This window comes from Panthera leo, chromosome E1, assembly GCF_018350215.1.
Source record: "Panthera leo isolate Ple1 chromosome E1, P.leo_Ple1_pat1.1, whole genome shotgun sequence".
Taxonomy (NCBI): Eukaryota; Metazoa; Chordata; class Mammalia; order Carnivora; family Felidae; genus Panthera; species Panthera leo.
Window position 1 is genome coordinate 50082926 of NC_056692.1, and position 20026 is coordinate 50102951.

Sequence of the window (20026 nt, forward strand, 5' to 3'; positions counted from 1 at the left end):
TTAGGTTATAACATAATGGGTAAAGTCGCCCCTTCAATCTCCGATAGCCTCTGGCAATTTTGTCAAATATTCAGTATCACATTAACCCTTGGGTAAGCTTTCAAAGTTATGGACTCCTTTATGTCAGCTTCCGCTATAAAATAATGACCTTTGGTATCTTTTGTTTCTTCGTCAATAAATCTGTGGTCTATTTATGGCCTCAGAACTCATAGATTTTGGGGGTTGGTGTAGCATCTTGTGTTTACTGGCAGCTGCCTTGTTGATTTCTTTAATAACATCATGCATTTTACAGTCAGTTAAGTGAGATTTCATATACTTAGGAGTACCACTGAACTCATCAGGAGTTATTCATGGCATTTCTTTAATCTTCCTGTTTTCGTTCCTTTGTTCATTTGGGGGCTTCTTTGTGGCTGTAGGTGTCTCAACTTTGTTTCTTCATGGTCAAGATTTGATCTCTTAATACAGCTCTAGGTATGTTACTTGAGGCAAATGGGGACGCCTATTTTTTTTTTTTTTTTTTTTTTGAGATGTTCCATATCTTTATAATCTTCTTCAGGGGATTCACAGAGCCCCTTCCACGAACTGTCAGTTTGTTCTTGACATGGAGTTTCCAATTCCAAGTTATTTATTAGCCCATTTGTTACAATGATCTCCTCTCCTATTTCATTTAACATCGTCTTCAAGGTAGGTTCTTGGCCACAGTTTCCTAATGATGGAGTTTATTCTTAATCTTTTCATTAATATGACAGCACAATTATTCTAGATCTGAAAAGGCCAGCCTGTATGCCTCTTGCACCAGTCCAGGGGCAAAGTCCAAAGTTACTTTTTTTTTTCTAAGTTTATTTATTTTTAAGAGACAGGCAGAGACAGAGCGCGAGCAGGGGAGGGACACAGAAAGAGAGAGAGAGAATCTGAAGCCGGCTCCAGCTGTGAACTATCAGCACAGAGCCCGAACCAGGGCTCGAACCCGCGAACTGTGAGATCGTAACCTGAGCCGAAGTCAGATGCTTAACTGACTGAACCACCCAGGTGCCCCCATCTATGTATCTCTCTATTGATTTTTCAACTATAACTTTTTTGGTACATTCAAACATTAAAATAATACATAGATTGCAAACAAATGACATAGATATATAATAAACTGGGAAAGTCTGATGCTCATAGTATGTTATTAAATAAGACAAATATGAAACAGTAGGTATAATATTTCCTGTGGTGTGAATATGAGTGAATGATACAAGAATGTATTAGCCTAGCCGGAAAAACCTTTTATATTCTAGACATGTAAACATAGTATGATTTTCTTTCAAATAACAGGTACTATGTGAAAATTACTTTAAATTATACTTAAACAAAATTTTTTAACATTTATTCATTTTTCAGAGTGAGAGAGACAGAACATGAGCGGGGGAGGGGCAGAGAGAGAGGGAGACACAGAATCCGAAGTAGGCTCCAGGCTCCGGGCTCCAGGCTCTGAACTGTCAGCACAGGGCCCGAGGCGGGGCTCGAACTCACGGACTGCAAGATCATGAACTGAGCTGAAGTCAGACGCTTAACTGACTGAGCCACCCAGGCACCCCTTAAATTATACTTTTAAAAATTAAATGGATTAAACTTGCCATTTTAACCATTTTGAAATATAAAATTCAGTGACATTAATTGCATTCATAATACTTTGCAACCATCATTACTATCTAATTCTGAAACTTTTTCATTACCCTAAACAGGAATTTAAAACTATTATACAATATCCTTCATTCACCCACTCTCTCAGCTCCTGATGACCTCTAATCTGCTTTTGGTTTCCATGAATTTTCCTACTGTAAATATTTCATATAAGTGTTCATATTCATACAATATTTGTATCTAGTTTATTTCAAGCAAATTTTATGTTATACATGTGTTTATATATATTTACTTTACAGCATTTTTTTTTAAAGTTTATTTACTTTGAGAGGGGGAGAGAGAGTGTGCAGGAGGGGCAGAGAGAGAGAGAGAGAGAGAGAATCCCAAGTAGGCTCTGCATTGTCAGTGCAGAGTCCAATGCAGGGCTTGAACTCACAAAGTGTGAGATCATGATATGAGCCAAAGTCAGGAGTCAAATGCTTAGCCAGCTGAGCCACCAGGGGCCCCTATTTTACCATATTTTTAAAAGATCAAGTGAATGGAGACATGGAAAATTTCTGGGCAATAAATGCCCATTTGTGTTACTTGCAATCATTGGTATTTTTTAAATTATTATTATTTGAGAGAGAGTGCCCAAGTGGGGGAGGGGGAAGGGGGGGAGGGAGAGAGAGAGAATCTTAAGCAGACTCCACACTCAGTGCAGAGCCCAACACAGGGTTTGATCCCACAACCCTGGGATCATGACCTGAGCCAAAATCAGGAGTCTGGCGCTCAACTGACTGAGCCACCCAGGTGTCCAGTAACCATTGGTATTTTTAACCTAATCCAGAGTAATCCTGCCAGATCTTCCAAGGCATTTTCAATGTGAGGAGAATCTGTGTTAAAAGACATGAATTCGGGGCGCCTGGGTGGCTCAGTCGGTTGAGCGTCCGACTTCAGCTCAGGTCACGATCTCACGGTCTGTGAGTTCGAGCCCCGCGTCAGGCTCTGGGCTGATGGCTCAGAGCCTGGAGCCTGCTTCCGGTTCTGTGTCTCCCTCTCTCTCTGCCCCTCCCCCGTTCATGCTCTGTCTCTCTCTGTCTCAAAAATAAACAAAACGTTAAAAAAAAAAAAAAGACATGAATTCTATGTATGGGTTAAACTCTATCGGTTTTATGGAATGTGCCAAGCATCGTACTTACCAGCTTCTTGCTGCTTCTTGGAAACTGCCTTCCTGAGGGATGAGGGCCCAGGCTGTTCTTAATGTAAAGTTGACCATAATTTGTATCATGGGTGCCAGACGATAGCACATTCAGCCTATGTTTTGTTGGTTATAAACAGCTCAGCTCAAATAGAGACAAAGCCAATCACAAGCTTTGATTCTCCAGAAATGGAGCCGGGCAATACAGGCGAAGTTAAACAGATGCACAGAGAAAGGCAATGAGGTAGGAAGGACAATGGAGGCCATGGGATAAGTTAAAGATACAGGTAAGTCACAGCTTTAAGTACGCAGAAGTAGTTGAGAAAACTAACTGGGGGAAGAAGCCCATATTTCAGGAAAGGCAGAGCTGAACAAGAAGCTGAGTATCATGGGTAGAGTAAAATCCAGTCTCCACTCTTATATGTATTTTTCTGGCTTAGCTAATACAATACACTCTTCTAAAGAGTCCTGTGGTTGTCTTGAATCCACAGTAACCTTCAAGCTGTCTCTTTCAGAACTCTCTTTCTTTTTGGATAGGCCGGGATTACAACAAGCCCCTCGTTACCTGGATTAAGGTACATGATTCCATTTCTTTTTTTTTTTTTTTTTAATTTTTTTTTTTAACGTTTATTTATTTTTGAGACAGAGAGAGACAGAGCATGAATGGGGGAGGGGCAGAGAGAGAGGGAGACACAGAATCGGAAGCAGGCTCCAGGCTCTGAGCCATCAGCCCAGAGCCCGATGCGGGGCTCGAACTCACAGACCGTGAGATCGTGACCTGAGCTGAAGTCGGACGCTTAACCGACTGCGCCACCCAGGCGCCCCTATGATTCCATTTCTTACAAGCTGGAAAATCCAAGGAATACAGAAATCACTACCAGGAATGAGGCTTTGTGAAATAGGAAATCACCAACTATGTGGACCTTTTGTGATTAGTTAAGACACTATGGATGGAAAGCATTGAGAGGTCCTACCCATTCCAAAACTATGTTTTCCTGGTAGTCACAGCATGTGGCCAGAGAAGTTGAAGTTACGAGCAATGACTGCAAAGCAAAACTTTAAGGAATGAAACATACTACACTTGAATGATTTTCACCTATAGAAGCAGGAAATTTACAAAGTTAAAGTCCAGAATGCCTGCCTATTCAAAGCAGCTAAAGAAAATCTGTTAGAGGAAGTATTTTCATGTAATAGCCAGCAGCACCTATTGCCAAACAGGTGCATCAGAAGACATCACAGAACCTTGCTGTATCCTTTTTGGTCAAAGCAAATCACTGTTTGACCAGAGTAAGGACATGGGTAGAAAGTGGAAGGTGTTATTTTTTTACCAAGCTTCTCTTTTTGACCAATTGTGATAATCCATCCCAGATATGAAGCAAGCCCGAAAGTACCACCTTCTTCTCTGGATGAGCCATTAGGACCTGGAAGAAAAGACTCATACAAAAAAAAAAAGTCCCTGGAGGATCACAGATGACATAGGGTCGTGAGACAATCTCAGATGCTGGGTGGTGAATAATCAAACCTAGAGGATGAGCTTACAGGGTTAACCGGAATTAGTGTCTCAGTATGGGCACTATTGACATTTTGAGCTGGATAATTCTTTTTCGTGGAAAGTCGTCCTGTGGATTGTAGGATGTTTAGCAGCATCCCTAGCCTCTACCCCCTGGATGCCAGTAGCAACCCCCTGTTGAGGTAATCAAAAACAACTCCAAATAATGCCAATTGTCCCCTGTGTGTGTGTGTGTGTGGCGGGGGGGACAGGGGTGACTGCCCCCAGTTGAGAACCATTGAACTAAAGCAACTGAAGAGGTGTGGTAATCTAGGGATAGAAAATGTCTCATCTACTGAAATCATAAATATATTTCTTTGTTGGTTTTAATGATGCAACTAATTGAATGGAATTTCCGTTTTAAGAAAACTAGAACATTACAGAAAAAATGCCAAATTTTTATGCATTTTAATTTAATTTTAGGCACTCCTACAAGGTAGGAGGATGTGCCTCTTTTATAAATGACCCGTGGAATGGCTGTTTGTAGGAATCAAGGCAAGGGGCCAAGTTCTACCTTTAAGTCAAGGCCAAGGTGAAGGTTAAGGAACTGACACAAACCACAGACCAGACAACAGGAATTCAGCAGATGAAGGAAGTCAGAGTCAGGGATTAGCACGACATTAAAAGGTCCTGTGGGGGTTTCAGAAGCTTAGGATAGGTACTGAACTTTTCTGTTGGTCAGAGAACAAAGTTACCCAGATTTCATAGAGCAGAGAGCTATTTGTTGATATTGGAACTACTTACCCAAGACTGTAATAAGAGAAGACTAGAGAGAAGTTCGTCACAGCTTTATTTATAAGAGATAAACTAGCATGTAACCAAAAATGTCAGATAATAGTAAAAAAAGTTAAGTAAAACCATGATAGTACATCAAAGGAATCCAATGCAGCCATTTCATAACCCAAAGGCATTACAATGATATGGGAAATGTTCATGAACCGTGAAGTGGAAAAACATAGGAAATCACCATGCCCACTGATGTCAACTTTGAGAAGGTACTCATAAAAAGAGCATTGATGATAGGTAGCTAAAATACTTATGCTGGTGTTTTACTATAGATTACTATTATCTTCGTCGATATAATTTCTATAAATCCTTACATGAACATATCCTTATGTTATAATCAGAAAATTTAATTATATCTAAAGGTTATACTGTCATTTTATCCACCAACTTATTAGATCATCTTATGGTCAATATTACATTAAGTTGGTATTTGAGTAAATAATGCTTTAAAAAGAGCTGATATATTTAAAGTTCGGTTAAAAAATACAATGTTTTATTCATAAAATGTGTTCAGCATCCAGCCTTATTGGAAATAATAAAAAAGTGGGCTAACATTATGATTTTTGAATTAATATTGAGCACAAAATAGGTCTTACTAGTGATTAGTATAATGTCTGATTATGTTACACTCACTATCTTTCCCTATCTTTGCTTCTCCCCTCCATTCTAGAATGTTGAAAGCCATTTAAATTCTTAATCATTATTGGTTGTTTAAACTACTGAATGTTTTTGTTTGTTTGTTTGTTACCTGTGGTAATATGGCAGATCGTTCTAGAATTCTGGAAACTAATAATGTAGTAGGACCTAAAACCTAACATTAGGAGACTCGGGGTTTTAAGGCTCTTCTTGTGGGAGGAGTTTCCATCTAACTGTTGTATCAACTTCATCATCAAGATTTCCCAGCTCCTGTTCTTTAGAGAGTTCTAAGAATACCTAAGTGGGAGAAAATAAATAAGGAAACACATGTCAGGGTGTTTCTGAAAGATGGATACACACAGAGTTTCACACAAAGGCTCCCAGATGATGCTCCCTGGTTTAAAGAAAGCTCACCTGTTCCAAGGTAGCCTGAGAGAGGCTGTATTCTTCCAGGTCGAAGGTCTGTTTCACTGCATTTCAAAGGGACTGACATCAGTGGCTTACATGTTTTTCACCAAAAGTGTTTTCAAAGTACACAATATAAGCAGTAACCTCAGGTCCATGAGACACTTGAAGATACAGGCCAAGTCATTAAATTTTTTGGAAGGTTAACTTAAAGAAAAATGTCGATATGGCCCAACAAAGAAGAGTAATGCATGAATACATAAATTGCCACAGACTTTTTCTTCAAAGAGCTCCTCGCGTCCTATTTCGGTATTCCGCCTTTTGATTCCTACATATGTATTATTGGACTCCAAATCGACTGTTGGGTATTGTTGGGTCTCTATATTTATAAGAACCTACGGAGGAGTACCCTGCATGCAGGTACCATTTGAGTCAATCCCATATTTCTACACATCAAGGCCTCATCAATAGCCAGTGTGACCTCTAGTCAGTGTCTCTAGAACCAGTTCAACCCCCACCCCCCAACTGATCCTAACTTGTCACATTGCAGCCCTGTGTACTATCCTTCTCCAACCTTCATTTGAGCCTCCTCTCGTTGTCTCCACATTCTTGCTCCCTACCCCTCTGACTATGATAAACATGGAGATGCAAGAAGGTTCCCTCAGTATTCTCTGGGACATGTTGATAATTATCCTCCAATACTATGCAATGGAACCAGGAGAGAACATTCTGGCTTCCTGGCAGCTGAGTTACCTTGTTAGCAGAGGAAAAATCAGGGGGAGTAAACCTGATTCTAGAGCCACCACTGAATTTCCGTCAGGGTTTGTAAGACTAGTCCAGTGGAGGTTGTCTAAGTTTTGGCTGATTATACAATCTTTCCACTTGAACTCATATAGTATACATTCCATGTAAAAATATGCACGATAAAGTCTAAGTATGTCTAAACTTACCTGCCTCTAATTTGAAAAAGGCCTGAGACAGAGGGCGAACTGCTTCCACAGGTAGTTTATATGCCATCATGGAGGAATATCTGGGGGAAGGAAAGAGTCCCACTTATCACAGTGTTATAACAGTGGGGAGAAATTGATGGCCAAAATAAATTTTCAAAGTTTTCTTTGAGTAAAAGTAGTTTAATTTGATAGTGCATGAATCTGAGCCGATAACTTATCTTTAGTCATAAAAATCTGGTCACAACCAAAATCTGGTTGCTCTAAATTTAATGTTTAAGATAAATACTGAAAAATATCTCTGATAAAGAATCTTTCATACTCAGCCTGTGCCGTCTTTCTTACCGTATTAATGCCAATACCTGAATATGCTCCCTGGAACCTTCTCATAAAACTTTCCCCCCTGCATTTAATTTCCAATCTCTCTTATAATATTAAAACCCGCCAAACTATCTCCTATTAAAAAACTTTTTTTCTTGACCTCCAGCTTCCCCTTTCCCAAATAAGTTCGTCCATGACCTCCATGTTGTACAATCCAGTGAACATTCTTTAGTTCTTATTTTTTAGACTTCTCAAAAGCATTAAATGCAGTTGTAGACATCCTCCTTAAAACTAACACACACTCTCTCTCAGCTTCTTACACAACCAATATCTGTGACTTTCTTTCTAACTTTCTAGACCTGTTCTATTTAATATCTTAGCTACTAGCCACATGTAGTATTTAAATTTAAATTGAGGTGCCTGGGTGGCTCAGTTGGTTGAACCTCTGATTTCAGATCAGGTTGTTATCTCACAGTTCATGAGCCCCACATCGGGCTCTGTGCTGATGGTTCAGAGCCTGGAGCCTGCTTCAGATTCTCTGTCTCCTTCTCTCTCTCTGTCCCTCCCCTGCTCACACTCTGTCTCTCTCTCTCTCTCTCAAAAATAAATAAACATCAAGGATTTTTTAAATTTAAATTAATTAAAATAAATAAAGTGTAAAATTCAATCCCTTGGTCACACTAGCCATGTGTGAAGTGCTCTATAGCCACATATGGGTATTGGCTACCATTTTGGACAGCACAGATATGGGGCATTTCCATCATTGCAGAAATTTGGTAAGATAGTGCTGTTTTATTTATTTATTTTTTAAATTTATTTATTTTTTTAATTTTTTTTTAACGTTTATTTATTTTTGAGACAGAGAGAGACAGAGCATGAACGGGGAAGGGTCAAAGAGAGAGGGAGACACAGAATCGGAAACAGGCTCCAGGCTCTGAGCTGTCAGCACAGAGCCCGACGCGGGGCTCGAACTCACGGACCATGAGATCATGACCTGAGCTGAAGTCGGACGCTCAACCGACCAAGCCACCCAGGCGCCCCAAGATAGTGCTGTTTTAGACACACTTTAATAATTTGTCATAATGGCTGTTGTGGTGGTGGTGGTAGTTTCCCCACCAGCTTTTCTTCCTCAATCCAATCTCAACACAGAGAGTTCCTGGTATTTCATCCTAGACCTTCTCTCTTTTCTATGTCCCCTGTTGACTTCACCCATTCTCCTAACTTAATGGTCTTCTATATAGTAAAAATGCCCATCATTGATGATTGCCAGACCAAATCTCTCAATGACCTTTCACTTTTCTTCTGAGCCACAGGGCTACATCTCAGTATTTTGGCATCTCCACTTGGAGATGCCACCCTTTACACATCAACGATATGAGCTTTTTCCCCCACTCTGCAGGTATAAAGTTCATTCTTGACTTAAGTTCTTTACACATTCTGTGTTCTCTTCTTCCCATTCTTCAGCAGCCAAACTCTGCTCAGTTTTAAAGTCCTACCTTAATGTCATTTCCTTATTTCTTTGTATCTTCATTTGCTTAATATCCTCATCCCCCAAAGATGGTAAGCACCATAAGAATCTTCTCTATTTATTGACTACTCGATACATGGTCTCCAGCATATAGTAGGTATTCAGTAAGTATTATTTTTAAGAAATTAATAGAATAAATATATTAAAAAAACCCTGTAACTCTTTCTTTTTTTAATGCTTATTTATTTATCTTGAGAGATAAGGAGAGAGTGCCAGGAGGAGAGGGGCAGAGAGAGGGAGAGATAGAATCCTAAACAGACCTCTGGCTGTCAGTGCAGGGCCCACTGCAGGGCTCTATCCTACGAACCCTGGGATCATGACCTGAGCTGAAATCAAGAGTCAGATGCTCAACTGACTGAGCTACCCAGGCACCCCAACCCTGTACAAATTTCAATTCAACTCAGCTTCATTCTGCTATTCACGTGGGTTTGGTTATCCGTGCTTGTAACTCATAGCTCACCACACACAAATTTCAAAGAACCATAGAGAGGATTAAATGTCCTATAATCAATTAATTTAGAATTGAGTCAATCTTTCTCAAGAATATGTATGTGTGTGTTATTGGAGCTCTAGATGCAATTTTATATTCGGTAAAATGCTACATAGGTTGACATATAATTTTTATTGTCTATTAAAAATTAAATTCATGGTTTAGTTCATTCTCTGTTCCTATTTTTCAAACCACTGCATAATTTATACATCCATGCATATGCACACACACACACACACACACACACACACACCCACCCACCTTTTCTGAGATATGAAGCATCCACTGAAAATAGCTTTTCAATTGCTCTTTTTTCTATATATCCAAGTGACCTCCAAACAACTTGTTTTGTAATAAATAAGCCAGTTCCACCTTTCTCTTCCTCTCCAGACTCATCCTAGACTAAATTATGTGTAGTGGAAAACCTATACACTTGCCACCCGAGCCAAAAATTTCTTTACCTTTCCTGCCGAGCAGCCTGCGGAAAAAGCTTCAGAATCTCCATGTGGACAGGTTCCACCTGAGTGGGGTCCTTTATTTTTACTTCTAGAATATAATCTTTACCAAACTTGCTTTTCAGATTTTGAATGGAACCAATACACCTAATCCAGGGAAGACAAAAAAAGAGTTGAAGGAAAAAAAAAACCAAAACACTTATCTTTTAATTTCTTCCTCAACTGCAAATGCAGAGGTAGATATTCGATCATAGATCAAAAGATATTCGATCATAGATCAAGGCGCTGAAGAATACAAGCTGTCACAGTGAACTGCAATTCTCCCTGAGGAACTTGGGGGCCGAGTGTGGTCAAGGATGGGCACCCACCTCAGTTTTCCGGACACCATGATGGCCACGCGGTCACACACAGCCTCAGCCTCCGCCATGGAGTGGGTGGTCAGGAGAACACCCTTCTCTGTGTTTTTAACAATGGTCTGAATTGCCTGCCTACAGATAAAGGATGGGATTGTTCACATTTAGGAAGTAACTTGGATATGTAAGAGACGAATCACTGGGTTCTACTCCTGCAGCCAAGATTACTACACAGCATATTAACTAACTTGGATTTAAATTTAAATAAATAAATAAATGAATAAATAAATAAATATAAATAAGTAAGTAAATAAATAAATAAATTTTAAAAAAAGAAAAAGTAATTTGGGAAAGTAGATGAACAGAAAGAAATAGGAAGACTAAATAGAAAATTCCGTATTCAGCCACAAGAAAAAAAAAAATCTTTGCTCTAGAGAGAAAGAATAAAAATTGTACTGCATTATGTAATTATATTACAACATTCATTGGCTTCATAGCATGAAAAGTTGGGAAATAGTGAGTAAAACAATGTTTGTTTAAAAAAGCTGGAGTACACCCTCCCGCTGCCACAGGGCCCCTCCTGAAGTGGATCACCTAAGGAGAAGTGAGCTAAGCCTGCCCCTCCTGCCCCCATGCACCTTGCCTACCCACCCCAGCTAATATGCCAGATCCCCAGCACCACAAGCCTGGCAGTGTGCAAGTAGCCCAGACGGGCCACACCACCCCACAGTGAATCCCACCCCTAGGAGAGGGGAAGAGAAGGCACACACTAGTCTGACTGTGGCCCCAGTGGTGGGCTGGGGGCAGACGTCAGGTCGGACTGCGGCCCCGCCCACCAACTCCAGTTATACACCACAGCACAGGGGAAGTGCCCTGCAGGTCCTCACCACTCCAGGGACTATCCAAAATGACCAAACGGAAGAATTCCCCTCAGAAGAATCTCCAGGAAATAACAACAGCTAATGAACTGATCAAAAAGGATTTAAATAATATAACAGACAGTGAATTTAGAATAATAGTCATAAAATTAATCGCTGGGCTTGAAAACAGTATACAGGACAGCAGAGAATCTCTTGCCACAGAGATCAAGGGACTAAGGAACAGTCACAAGGAGCTGAAAAGCGCTTTAAACGAAATGCAAAACAAAATGGAAACGACGACAGCTCGGATTGAAGAGGCAGAGGAGAGAATAGGTGAACTAGAAGATAAAGTTATGGAAAAAGAGGAAGCTGAGAGAAAGAGAGATAAAAAAATCCAGGAGTATGAGGGAAAAATTAGAGAACTAAGTGATACACTAAAAAGAAATAATATACGCATAATTGGTATCCCAGAGGAGGAAGAGAGAGGGAAAGGTGCCGAAGGGGTACTTGAAGAAATTATAGCTGAGAACTTCCCTGAACTGGGGAAGGAAAAAGGCATTGAAATCCAAGAGGCACAGAGAAGTCCCTTCAGACGTAACTTGAATCGATCTTCTGCACGACATATCATAGTAAAACTGGCAAAATACAAGGATAAAGAGAAAATTCTGAAAGCAGCAAGGGATAAACGTGCCCTCACATATAAAGGGAGACCTATAAGACTCGTGACTGATCTCTCCTTTGAAACTTGGCAGGCCAGAAAGGCTTGGCACGATATCTTCAGTGTGCTAAACAGAAAAAATATGCAGCCGAGAATCCTTTATCCAGCAAGTCTGTCATTTAGAATAGAAGGAGAGATAAAGGTCTTCCCAAACAAACAAAAACTGAAGGAATTCATCACCACTAAACCAGCCCTACAAGAGATCCTAAGGGGGATCCTGTGAGACAAAGTACCAGAGACATCGCTACAAGCATAAAACATACAGACATCACAATGACTCTAAACCCGTATCTTTCTATAATAACACTGAATGTAAATGGATTAAATGCGCCAACCAAAAGACATAGGCTATCAGAATGGATAAAAAAAACAAGACCCATCTATTTGCTGTCTACAAGAGACTCATTTTAGATCTGAGGACACCTTCAGATTGAGAGTGAGGGGATGGAGAACTATTTATCATGCTACTGGAAGCCAAAAGAAAGCTGGAGTAGCCATACTTATATCAGACAAACTAGACTTTAAATTAAAGGCTGTAACAAGAGATGAAGAAGGGCATTATATAATAATTACAGGGTCTATCCATCAGGAAGAGCTAACAATTATAAATGTCTATGCACCGAATACCGGAGCCCCCAGATATATAAAACAATTACTCATAAACATAAGCAACCTTATTGATAAGAATGTGGTCATTGCAGGGGACTTTAACACCCCACTTACAGAAATGGATAGATCATCTAGACACACAGTCAATAAAGAAACAAGGGCCCTGAATGATACATTGGATCAGATGGACTTGACAGATCTATTTAGAACTCTGCATCCCAAAGCAACAGAATATACTTTCTTCTCGAGTGCACATGGAACATTCTCCAAGATAGATCATATACTGGGTCACAAAACAGCCCTTCATAAGTTTACAAGAATTGAAATTATACCATGCATACTTTCAGACCACAATGCTATGAAGCTTGAAATCAACCACAGGAAAAAGTCTGGAAAGCCTCCAAAAGCATGGAGGTTAAAGAACACCCTACTAACAAATGAGTGGGTCAACCAGGCAATTAGAGAAGAAATTAAAAAATATATGGAAACAAACGAAAATGAAAATACAACAATCCAAACGCTTTGGGATGCAGCGAAGGCAGTCCTGAGAGGAAAATACATTGCAATCGAGGCCTATCTCAAGAAACAAGAAAAATCCCAAATACAAAATCTAACAGCACACCTAAAGGAAATAGAAGCAGAACAGCAAAGGCAGCCTAAACCCAGCAGAAGAAGAGAAATAATAAAGATCAGAGCAGAAATAAACAATATAGAATCTAAAAAAACTGTAGAGCAGATCAACGAAACCAAGAGTTGGTTGTTTGAAAAAATAAACAAAATTGACAAACCTCTAGCCAGGCTTCTCAAAAAGAAAAGGGAGATGACCCAAATAGATAAAATCATGAATGAAAATGGAATTATTACAACCAATCCCTCAGAGATACAAACAATTATCAGGGAATACTATGAAAAATTATATGCCAACAAATTGGACAACCTGGAAGAAATGGACAAATTCCTAAACACCCACACTCTTCCAAAACTCAATCAGGAGGAAATAGAAAGCTTGAACAGACCCATAACCAGCGAAGAAATTGAATCGGTTATCAAAAATCTCCCAACAAATAAGAGTCCAGGACCAGATGGCTTCCCAGGGGAGTTCTACCAGACGTTTAAAGCAGAGATAATACCTATCCTTCTCAAGCTATTCCAAGAAATAGAAAGGGAAGGAAAACTTCCAGACTCATTCTATGAAGCCAGTATTACTTTGATTCCTAAACCAGACAGAGACCCAGTAAAAAAAGAGAACTACAGGCCAATATCCCTGATGAATATGGACGCAAAAATTCTCAATAAGATACTAGCAAATCGAATTCAATGGCATATAAAAAGAATTATTCACCATGATCAAGTGGGATTCATTCCTGGGATGCAGGGCTGGTTCAACATTCGCAAATCGATCAACGTGATACGTCACATTAACAAAAAAAAAGAGAAGAACCATATGATCCTGTCAATCGATGCAGAAAAGGCCTTTGACAAAATCCAGCACCCTTTCTTAATACAAACCCTTGAGAAAGTCGGGATAGAAGGAACATACTTAAAGATCATAAAAGCTATTTATGAAAGCCCACAGCTAACATCATCCTCATTGGGGAAAAACTGAGAGCTTTTTCCCTGAGATCAGGAACACGACAGGGATGCCCACTCTCACCGCTGTTGTTTAACATAGTGCTGGAAGTTCTAGCATCAGCAATCAGACAACAAAAGGAAATCAAAGGCATCAAAATGGGCAAAGATGAAGTCAAACTTTCGCTTTTTGCAGATGACATGATATTATACATGGAAAATCCGATAGACTCCACCAAAAGTCTGCTAGAACTGATACATGAATTCAGCAAAGTTGCAGGATACAAAATCAATGTACAGAAATCAGTTGCATTCTTATACACTAACAATGAAGCAACAGAAAGACAAATAAAGAAACTGATCCCATTCACAATTGCACCAAGAAGCATAAAATACCTAGGAATAAATCTAACCAAAGATGTAAAAGATCTGTATGCTGAAAACTATAGAAAGCTTATGCAGGTAATTGAAGAAGATATAAAGAAATGGAAAGACATTCCCTGCTCATGGATTGGAAGAATAAATATTGTCAAAATGTCAATACTACCCAAAGCTATCTACACATTCAATGCAATCCCAATCAAAATTGCACCAGCATTCTTCTCGAAACTAGAACAAGCAATCCTAAAATTCATATGGAACCACAAAAGGCCCCGAATAGCCAAAGTAATTTTGAAGAAGAAGACCGAAGCAGGAGGCATCACAATCCCAGACTTTAGCCTCTACTACAAAGCTGTCATCATCAAGACAGCATGGTATTGGCACAAAAACAGACACATAGACCAATGGAATAGAATAGAAACCCCAGAACTAGACCCACAAACGTATGGCCAACTCATCTTTGACAAAGCAGGAAAGAACATCCAATGGAAAAAAGACAGTCTCTTTAACAAATGGTGCTGGGAGAACTGGACAGCAACATGCAGAAGGTTGAAACTAGACCACTTTCTCACACCATTCACAAAAATAAACTCAAAATGGATAAAGGACCTGAATGTGAGACAGGAAACCATCAAAACCTTAGAGGAGAAAGCAGGAAAAGACCTCTCTGACCTCAGCCGTAGCAATCTCTTACTCGGCACATCCCCAAAGGCAAGGGAATTAAAAGCAAAAGTGAATTACTGGGACCTTATGAAGATAAAAAGCTTCTGCACAGCAAAGGAAACAACCAACAAAACTAAAAGGCAACCAACGGAATGGGAAAAGATATTTGCAAATGACATATCGGACAAAGGGCTAGTATCCAAAATCTATAAAGAGCTCACCAAACTCCACACCCGAAAAACAAATAACCCAGTGAAGAAATGGGCAGAAAACATGAATAGACACTTCTCTAAAGAAGACATCCGGATGGCCAACAGGCACATGAAAAGATGTTCAACGTCGCTCCTTATCAGGGAAATACAAATCAAAACCACACTCAGATATCACCTCACGCCAGTCAGAGTGGCCAAAATGAACAAATCAGGAGACTATAGATGCTGGAGAGGATGTGGAGAAACGGGAACCCTCTTGCACTGTTGGTGGGAATGCAAATTGGTGCAGCCGCTCTGGAAAGCAGTGTGGAGGTTCCTCAGAAAATTAAAAATAGACCTACCCTATGACCCAGCAATAGCACTGCTAGGAATTTATCCAAGGGATACAGGAGTACTGATGCATAGGGGCACTTGTACCCCAATGTTTATAGCAGCACTCTCAACAATAGCCAGATTATGGAAAGAGCCTAAATGTCCATCAACTGATGAATGGATAAAGAAATTGTGGTTTATATACACAATGGAATACTACGTGGCAATGAGAAAAAATGAAATATGGCCTTTTGTAGCAACGTGGATGGAACTGGAGAGTGTGATGCTAAGTGAAATAAGCCATACAGAGAAAGACAGATACCATATGGTTTCACTCTTATGTGGATCCTGAGAAACGTAACAGAAACCCATGCGGGAGGGGAAGGAAAAAAAAAAAAAAGAGGTTAGAGTAGGAGAGAGCCAAAGCATAAGAGACTGTTAAAAACTGAGAACAAACTGAGGGTTGATGGGGGGTGGGAGGGAGGGCAGGGTGGGTGATGGGTATTGAGGAGGGCACCTTTTGGGATGAGCACTGGGTGTTGTATGGAAACCAATTTGACAGTAAATTTCATATATTAAAAAATAAAAAATAAAAAAAAATAAAAAAAAATAAAAAAGCTGGAGTACAGAGAAACATCACATTGTGGGATTTTCAACAACTGAAAAATAAAAGAAAAAAGAGGCAGAGGAAGAAGAGTAAGAAAAAGAAAATCCAAGCGAAGACATTCAAGATTCTAATCGATTCTTAACGTGTCTATTTTTCCTTCCTTGGGGAATTTTGAATACTACATTAAGTTTCACTGAATTAAATAATAGACGATGTGAGCATCAAAGATAAATAGAGCAAGTGTAGAAAAAATATTAACTCCAGACTCATACTATGTAATCTGATGTCCCTCACCACATTTGCTGTTGCCCCTCGGGGTCCACCCCTGTGGATGGCTCATCCAGAAGCACCACCGATGGGTCTCCCAGGACGCTCAGTGCAAAGCACAGCTGGAACGAGAAGGAGAGGAACAGCGTGTCTGGCACCGACCCGTGGGGTGCGTAGAGTAACACTCAGCCCCCCACCTACCTTCCTCTTTACTTCTTGGGATAAGTCCTTCACGGGCACTTTAAGTTGTTCCTGGAGCTTGAAAGCTTCCACCAATCTGACAAAAAAAACCCGACACTGATTTATACACAAGGCACATGTTCCTACCTACACCAACGATATAGAAAACCTTAGCACCATCCACCTGAAAACAGTAGATTGAAGGACCATTAACATCATCACAAATGCATAAACTTATGATTTGGTTCTTATTCAGATTTTCAGTCATTTTAATTTGCATGAAAATTAAAAGATCTTGTTTATGATCTCCTTTCCATATATAATCAGGAAATGACACGTTCCTCCCGTCTTCCCTCCACAAAGCTTCCTTCTGTACCGAGAAGTACTCAGAGCAGCCTCCTGTTTGCTCATTCCTTTCACTGCTGCGTATAGCTCCACGTGGTCCTTCCCCGTAAGACCGGGCCACAGTGAGTTCTCCTGAGGACAGTACCCCAAGAACTTGACGGTGTCATCTTCCGGTTGCCTTGGAGATGTTCTGTAGCCTTCTAAAACCACCTGCATCGAACAAGGAAAGTCAGATCCGCATCCAGCTTTGGCTCCAATCCTCCCTCTACTGAAGGAGATAAAAGTGGCTCCTCGAAAAATGAAAAACAGAATTATCATATGATCCAGTAATTCCACTACTGGGTATTTAACCAAAGAAAACAATAATACTAATTCAAAAAGATATACACCTCCCTCCATGTTTATTGCAGCATTATGGACAATAGCCAAGATGTGGAAGCAATCCAAGTATCCATTGATAGATGAATGGGTAAAGAAGAAAGGACAGATGAATGATATATATATATCAATATATATATTGTATCATTATATGTATTATATATATAATGGAATATATATTATATCATATTATATTATATTATATTAGATACATATTCCATTATATATAATATATACAATGCTATAATATATATAATGGAATATATATAATATTATATTACATACATTATATTAAATATATAATGCATTATATGATATATATTATAGCATTATATATTATATATAATGGAATATATATCATATTATACTAGATATATTATATATACTACATTATATATTATATATTACATTGTATATTATATATAATAAATTGTATATTATATTATATATTACATTATGTATATTATATATTATATTATATATTACATTGTGTATTATATATAATAAATTATATATTCTATAATATATATTATAATACATATATTATATTAAATATATATTCCATTATATATTATATATATTATAGCATTATATATTATAAATAAAGGAATATATTATATTATATTACATATATATTATATTAAATATACATTCCATTATATATTATATATTATAGCGTTATATATTATATATAATGGAATATATATTATATTATATTAAATATTATAAATATTAATATAATGTATAAATTAATACATTATATATTATATTAATATAATAATATAATATAATATATATCATTATATATTAATATATATTAATATATTGATATATTAATTAATAATTAATTAATAACATTTAATTGTAATTATATTTATTATAATTATACATAATTATAATAAATCATCTATTTATTCATTTTCTCAAAAATCATTTGATCTGCTGAAAGAACAATAGGAGGACGATATTGACACTGCAAATGAAATTTCCCCTGGCAATGAGCTTGTCACGTACCGTTCCTGCAGTTGGCTTTGTGTCTCCTGTTACCATTTTAATAGAAGTGCTTTTACCGGCTCCATTGTGTCCCAGCAACCCCAACACTTCACCTGGAAGACAGAGTCGTCATCGACGATATGATTTGTACTTCAAAGTTTGACCAGCCTAAATTCACTTAGCTTAGTAATATTTCGAAACAAAAGAACATCTTCCAACAACCCCTTTGTAATTTTCTATATTACAGTGTGAATGGAAAGACTTCGGATTTATAGTAGAATGGTTTGGTCTTCCTGATCCAAGATGGGGTTTCTCACCATTTGAACTGGGACATGATTTTGAAACAGAAATTGTTTCTCTGCCAACATGTCAAGTATCTTTATAATTATCTGTTAACCAAGATAGGTGAACAGTCTCAAAGAATGGAAATTTTCCCCCTTTTCATAGTCCCAAATCTAAATAATAAGGAACATTCTAATAAAGGGAACGTTATCCAAACCTTTATTAACGCAGAATGAGATGTTTCTAATAGCTATTTTCTTCTTTCTTGTTGAAAAGCAATGTTCCTTTTTCTCTTTATATTCCTTGTGTAAACAGCTTGCCACTACGAGTGGTTTCTGGAAAACATGACAAAGCATGATTTTCCCATTAAATTTCAGATATTTTGTGCATGCATGTTTTATCTTTCATGTCCTAGGCTATGAATCTAACCAGATTTTGTGACAGTGATAATTCAGCCTCTTTCTTTCAAATGAAATGCCTAAATGTACGTTCATGAATGAAGATTACTTTATCAACCACGGAGAAAACCAATTCGTAATCAAATTCATTGTGTTTGCGTTATGCCCTTGGCACTAATTTCTAGTTGATTTCTTTAAAAAAAATTTTTTTTTGTTTATTTATTTTTGAGACAGAGAAAGACAGAGCGTGAGCAGGGGAGGGGCAGAGAGAGAGGGAGGCACAGAAACCGAAGCAGGCTCCAGGCTCTGAGCTGTCAGCACAGAGCCCTATGCGGGGTTTGAACTCACAAGCTGTGAGATCAGGACCTGAGCTGAAGTCGGTCGCTTAACCGACTGAGCCACCCAGGCGCCCCTCTGGTTCATTTCTTATTGAAATGAACTAGGTGTAAATTCACCTGCTGATTACCGTTACTAATGTCACAATTCGAGATGAGGCAAAATGAAACTGCAAGTCTTGCAGAAGATGCGAACTTTTGTTAAGGTTGATAAAAATATCGGAGAATGTGTTGAATTGCAGTGACGCATGAAGACGTGGCCGGTGAAGACCCACAAAAAACCGAAGAAGAGAAAACTAGAGGAGTCATGATAAGATACGTACTGCAAAAGATGCGATTTAAATATGACATACACATGCAATGTCACAGAAACAAAACCAAGATGCGAAAAGAAAAACCAGGAGTTCAGCTCTCCAGGACAAGCTACCGAGCTCAGAGTTTTGTGAAGGGTCAAGACACTTGTCACCTCATCCGGGTTCAGAGTAGTGAGTGCATTTGCTGTTCTCGCTCTTTCAGCTTGGACATTCTCATCTTCTTCTTCTGGCTCTTCTGGGTTTGGATGATTTTCCCTACTTCTTGAGGAGATCCTACAGAGAAAATGAAATAACATACCATTCGATTCTAGCTGTACCACCTTATCA

General features: G+C 38.7%; 1 protein-coding gene and 1 pseudogene across 1 annotated transcript in view; both read right to left on the reverse strand.

Annotated features, from left to right (window-relative positions):
* Positions 1–2896, reverse strand: LOC122205893 (annotated as a pseudogene).
* Positions 2897–5167: 2271 nt separating this feature from the next.
* The window catches only part of ABCA10 (ATP binding cassette subfamily A member 10), a 75204-nt gene continuing 60345 nt past the window's right edge, over positions 5168–20026 (reverse strand). The window contains exons 29-39 of the mRNA XM_042916820.1: positions 19852–19972; positions 18870–18987; positions 18392–18483; positions 17031–17209; positions 16676–16751; positions 16502–16596; positions 10292–10411; positions 9930–10070; positions 7133–7212; positions 6192–6247; positions 5168–6074 (exon numbers count right to left, since the gene is read on the reverse strand). Of these exons, the coding sequence (XP_042772754.1) occupies positions 5976–6074; positions 6192–6247; positions 7133–7212; positions 9930–10070; positions 10292–10411; positions 16502–16596; positions 16676–16751; positions 17031–17209; positions 18392–18483; positions 18870–18987; positions 19852–19972 (1177 nt within the window). The 3' untranslated portion in view covers positions 5168–5975. The remainder of the gene's footprint in view (positions 6075–6191; positions 6248–7132; positions 7213–9929; positions 10071–10291; positions 10412–16501; positions 16597–16675; positions 16752–17030; positions 17210–18391; positions 18484–18869; positions 18988–19851; positions 19973–20026) is intronic.